Source organism: Penaeus chinensis, chromosome 4, assembly GCF_019202785.1.
Source record: "Penaeus chinensis breed Huanghai No. 1 chromosome 4, ASM1920278v2, whole genome shotgun sequence".
Lineage (NCBI taxonomy): Eukaryota > Metazoa > Arthropoda > Malacostraca > Decapoda > Penaeidae > Penaeus > Penaeus chinensis.
In genome coordinates, this window is record NC_061822.1 from 210,001 (window position 1) to 215,000 (window position 5,000).

Genomic DNA, 5,000 nt, shown 5'->3' on the forward strand with positions numbered 1-5,000 from the left:
AATGGACTTCCCTCTTGTTTTCAGCAATCATAGCACACAGTGTTCCGGCTCGGGTCCCAGTTGGTATTGGTCCAAACAGACCGCGTTGGTTGCCAGGTGAGTCGGGATGGCGTTGGATGTCTGTTCATTCTGGTTGGTGGTGGTTTCAGTATTCTGGGACACTTCCTTTTTTGCATGTCAGGAAAGACCTAATTTATACCTAGATCATGGAAGCTGGAAATGAAGAACCAGAAAGGGAAGTTGAATAAGAATCTAATAGTCTGTCAGTATTAGGGTTTGGCTAATTACTTTTCACAAATTAGTTGGACACTAGACGAGTGGCTTCCAAACTTGTTTCACTAATACCACCCTTAATGCATGTAGTCCTTACTGAAACGACCTTTTCATAAAGGCCAAAATTTCTCACCCATATGAATATTATGTCCTAAAGGTGGGGATATCAGAACTGAGTTGTAGCTAGTTTGCAAAAAATTATCCTGGGTACCCTTACAAGTGTTTACAATATTTCAGTATTTGTTCTCTGCTTTTCTTGAATTCAGATAGTATGTCTAGTTTTGCACGCCTCTGAAATATGTATACATGTACAAGTAAGTGCACAGGCGAACATTTAAATACACAAAAAGATATGGCAAGCAGTTACCATTCTACTGCATTTCTGATCTCTTTGTTACAGCAATCTAACTTTTTCTTTGAAAGGGGACAGGATTGTTTTTTTCGTACTTTGCAAACTAATTTTCATATTTTATTGCAAGATAAAACCAATGCGGTCTTTTGGTTTTTAGAATCATTTGAATTATGAAAAATTAATAGGATCTTGAAAGGCAAATTCTTTTCCCATAGTGGAACATGCTTTCCACTGACAATTTTTGTTCAATCTCAGAGCACTGTTTTCCTTAGAAGGAACATCAAAATGAAATGATAGATTTTAGGCAGTTTTTGCAATGACCCAGAAATATGATATTTTTGGTAATTCTGTTAGATGTTGTAATGCAAAGCTAAATTGAAATAAAGAAACCAGTTGTATAATGGCCGCATTGCCAAAACTAATATTAGACACAAATGATAAGTTTCCCCACAAAAGAAATCCTCCCCAGAATCCTTTTTTCCCCCCAAATGTTTGGCCAAAAGCAAGGGAAATGCTAAGATCCAGTGTCATTTTCTGAGCATTTATATAAGCTTTCTTTTAGGATAAACAAAATTTTAATGAGTTAAAACCTTATTGCAAAGACATAGGACAAAAATTGTAGTTTTGCGGGAAAAAGAAGTAATATATCATTGTCCATTTTCTACAATTCTCCAGGAATGAAACTTTGTCATCTGATTACTATAGAAACTACTTTTGGGTCTCTTATAAATACTGTTTGTTTCAAGGAGCTATGCTAAAACTGAACTCTGTGAAAAGGGCAAACTCTTATGCATTTGCCCTGACATCAATTTTTTCCTTGATGAACCATTGCCTTGATTTCTTAAATTCAAGGATGGTGTGTGATCATATTCAGATTTCAAGAGAATCTGACAATCTTTTTTTTAATTGAGGAATTAAAAGAGCACAACGCGTATAATTTTTTTGTTCCACCACAGATCCAAATGCTGCTCCTGGGAACACTCATGGTGGTGCTTGGTCTGTAGGGGCAGCCCAGCGGCCACCCATCCAGCCTGTCATAATGACAAAGACTCAGCAACCTTTACAAAGTGAGTGCACACTTCAAGAGGATTGCATATTTTTTCCCCCATTTTTTTTTCATTGATATTCACTCTTTTGATTTTTGATTATCTGAGAAGAACCTAATATTTTTGCAGTGTTAGATAAGATTCTGTTGCTGTTGACTCTTAAGTGAGATAAAAAGGTTGATATGGCTTTGAAGATGGATACCAGACCATCAGTTTCTATAATAACAATCTAAGTTCCATTTGTTACTTGCAGTAACTATAATACCAGAGATAATAAGCAGATTCTATCTCCCAAATATTAAATTTATTTTTTTTTGTATTCCAGACCAGGATGTGAATCAGCCGATACCTGTGCAAATGCCTCAGCCGCCTAACCAGGTGGGACAAGGGACAGGGATGAACATGCCAAATCAGCGACAGGTAGTGTGGCAGGGCATATTGGAGTGGCAGGAGAAGAAGGGTGACAATAACACCAGAGTGGCCCACCAAGTAACTTGCAAAATGACATCGCAGGTGGTCAACGGAGAGCCAGAAGTGTAAGTGGGGAATTTTTAAAGGGGAGAGAGTGCATGTTGGTGTGGGCATGTGTGAGCATATGAATGTGCATGTGTACGTGTGCATATGCACATGCTTGTGTGTATGTTTGTATGTATATGTATAATTAATCAAATCTAAGATGTCTTGCTTGACCGAATCTTTTATGAATTGTCAATTCAAACATAATTGCATGCAAGGAACTGAAATAATTGTTATTTTCCACTGGCCATTTTAGACACTAAATATGCGAGACTGTAGTTGTTAGATTATGTTTAATGTGTGTAATATTATTAGTTTTGTTGCTCTTAAGACTTTATGAAAACTTTTTTTGGCATTTAGTGAGTATGTCCATTCATTATCTCAGAGAAAATTAAATGCTTGTAGATACACTTATCTTACACTTTGAGTAAGATTGACATATTTCTATTACGGTTACTAATGTTTGTCATTGATGGTAAAAAAAGTCTCACAAGTATAGTTTGATTATGTAAGCCTGAAAGTCTTTCAGATAAGGGAAGCATGATTAATCAAATTTACCTTGTTTCTAATTGCACTTTGATCCTGTTGTGTCACACAGACCCACATATGTTCCATGATGTTAAAATTGGTTAAACATTCAGACCAAATCCATCTTGTTTATTAACTGTTGATAACTATTAGATAATGCCTTTCTTTGACAACAAAACCTTGTGCCTTGATAGATGGTGATGAAGGTTTGCCATTTTTATACACTAATGCTGATAATCATAGGAATGGTGCATCTGGTCTCAGAAGCAAAAAATGTTGCAACTTGCCTCTCCTTTTGCAGAAAAACTGAGGGTTGGTCAACTAAACTCATAATGCAGATGATACCAAAACACATCCTCGGCTCCATCGGAAACACTTTCTTCAAGAATGTGAAGACTGTCATGTTCTTGCCAGATCAGAGTCCTGCACTGGATGCTCTTACTAACTTTTTGTTCAGAGGGATGGTAAGTGTGGGAAGTGTAGGAATTTTGTAAAGCTTACTGTTATCATTTGAATATAGGAAAGTATTTTATAAAAGGTTTTGGAAATTAAATGTAGATAGATAGTAAGACTAATAGAAAGATTGACTGATTGATTAATCATTGATGACGATAGATTTTTCTTACGCTGTACTGAGCCAGGTGATGGGCTCAGTGAAAATTAGAAGCAAAAATTATGTTTTCCTCACTCTCTTCAATTTTATCTGCAGCATACATGATCTTTTAGAACAATTGAATTTAAAAAGAGACTAAGTCTTCCCCTGAGGGGCTATACCTTATTAACCTCTTCATGATGGGTATGGCTATAGGCGGGAAGTTACGTTATACATAGTGGACTCTCTGGTCAGAAGGCTAGATGGTTGCCAGAAGTCACCGGAATGAGTGACACCCAGAGATATCTGGTAGCATCATTGTAGGGTTAAGGACTACAGCCAATGCCAAGCAAGTGAACAGCTGTTTAGTGCACACACTATAGAGCAAGCTTGATTTTGCAATCATGGCCATTTCCCACTTGGCATTTTGGCACAGTTCATCATTGCAGGAATAGATGCCATTTGTCTTGATTGGGTTAAAATCCTGGCATCCTTTGGAATATGATATTCAGGCAAACACAGAATCATGCAAAATTCAAATTGATCTAGAAGTAGTTAAGGTATGAATAAGAATGAATATCTTCATAGTCAAGACATGTATTTGACTAGTTCCCATGTCAGAAATCCTATTGTCAGACATAATTAAAACCGTTCAAATACCTTTCTTGCAGCACGAAGATACTTATTCTCATCATAACCTTTCTACATTTTTCACAATGAGCACTTGATCTTTCTTTTTGCAAATGTTACAGGATTTAGGGTCGTAGCTTAGCCACATGAAATGGTTAGCATATATTCTTGTCATAACTGACATAAATGTATCTGAGGATCTAGTATTTATGTCATGCACAGTTGAGTTTACTACATTTTGTGTATACTAAACAGTGATTAGCTTATTTGGCTAAAGTAGAGATGAAGTCATTTTTTAGTCTCATTGAAAAATCAGTATGCTGTAGCAGAGATTGTAGGTAAGAGGGATCAGTCTAATCAGTGATATCATTGCAGGGTACATATTTTTAGTACTTGATGATTTAGATAAGTTTATGATTAATAGAATATAGAATATAGAATATGCGGATGGGCATGGAATGTACGTATATGCCATGCCCACTCTGAGTTTACTTTATTAATTGTTTTTATACATAGATGGCTACATTTACACTTGCACCAATGAGTCAATTACTAGAACTGTCTCACCTGTTTACCTGTTTCCTTGATTTTCGAAAGTATTTAAGTTATCTTATTTTGCAGTTACTAATAGCAGTAACATTTTAGTAATTATACTGTCTATAAGAAAAAGAACATCATCGATATTTATAGGATAGTAAAAAGTACATCTTTCCTGCAAATTCAAGGAAAGGTGAAATCAGGTATGGTCACGGGGTCTACTAATTGACTCCTTTGTGGCAAAGCACTAGCAGAGCCATCTTTGTACAGAATTTCACCCCCCCAAAAAATTAAATGAGCAGCATTTTCCCAGCCACATTGAGTTAAATGTGTAAAACTTGCTGAAGGAGATTGGGAGAAAGGGATGAAGAAAGGAAGTAATAGGTAAAGAGGGAGGAAGGAAGAGGGAGAAAGAAAGGGAGAGTGTAAGGGAACAATTTCACATTTTTCCATTTCTATGAGGAGGAGGTATTTCTGACAAAGATATAGTTGAAACTGTGAAATATATCTTGTGCCCTAAAAATAT

General features: G+C 36.2%; 1 protein-coding gene across 2 annotated transcripts in view; it reads left to right on the top strand.

Moving 5' to 3' along the window:
* The window catches only part of LOC125024936 (mediator of RNA polymerase II transcription subunit 25-like), a 16,258-nt gene that overhangs the window by 5,871 nt on the left and 5,387 nt on the right, over window positions 1-5,000 (top strand). For both annotated transcript variants that reach the window (XM_047612725.1, XM_047612726.1), the window contains exons 8-11: window positions 25-96; window positions 1,582-1,692; window positions 1,997-2,207; window positions 3,017-3,179. In XM_047612725.1, coding sequence (XP_047468681.1) covers window positions 25-96; window positions 1,582-1,692; window positions 1,997-2,207; window positions 3,017-3,179 — 557 coding nt within the window. The remainder of the gene's footprint in view (window positions 1-24; window positions 97-1,581; window positions 1,693-1,996; window positions 2,208-3,016; window positions 3,180-5,000) is intronic.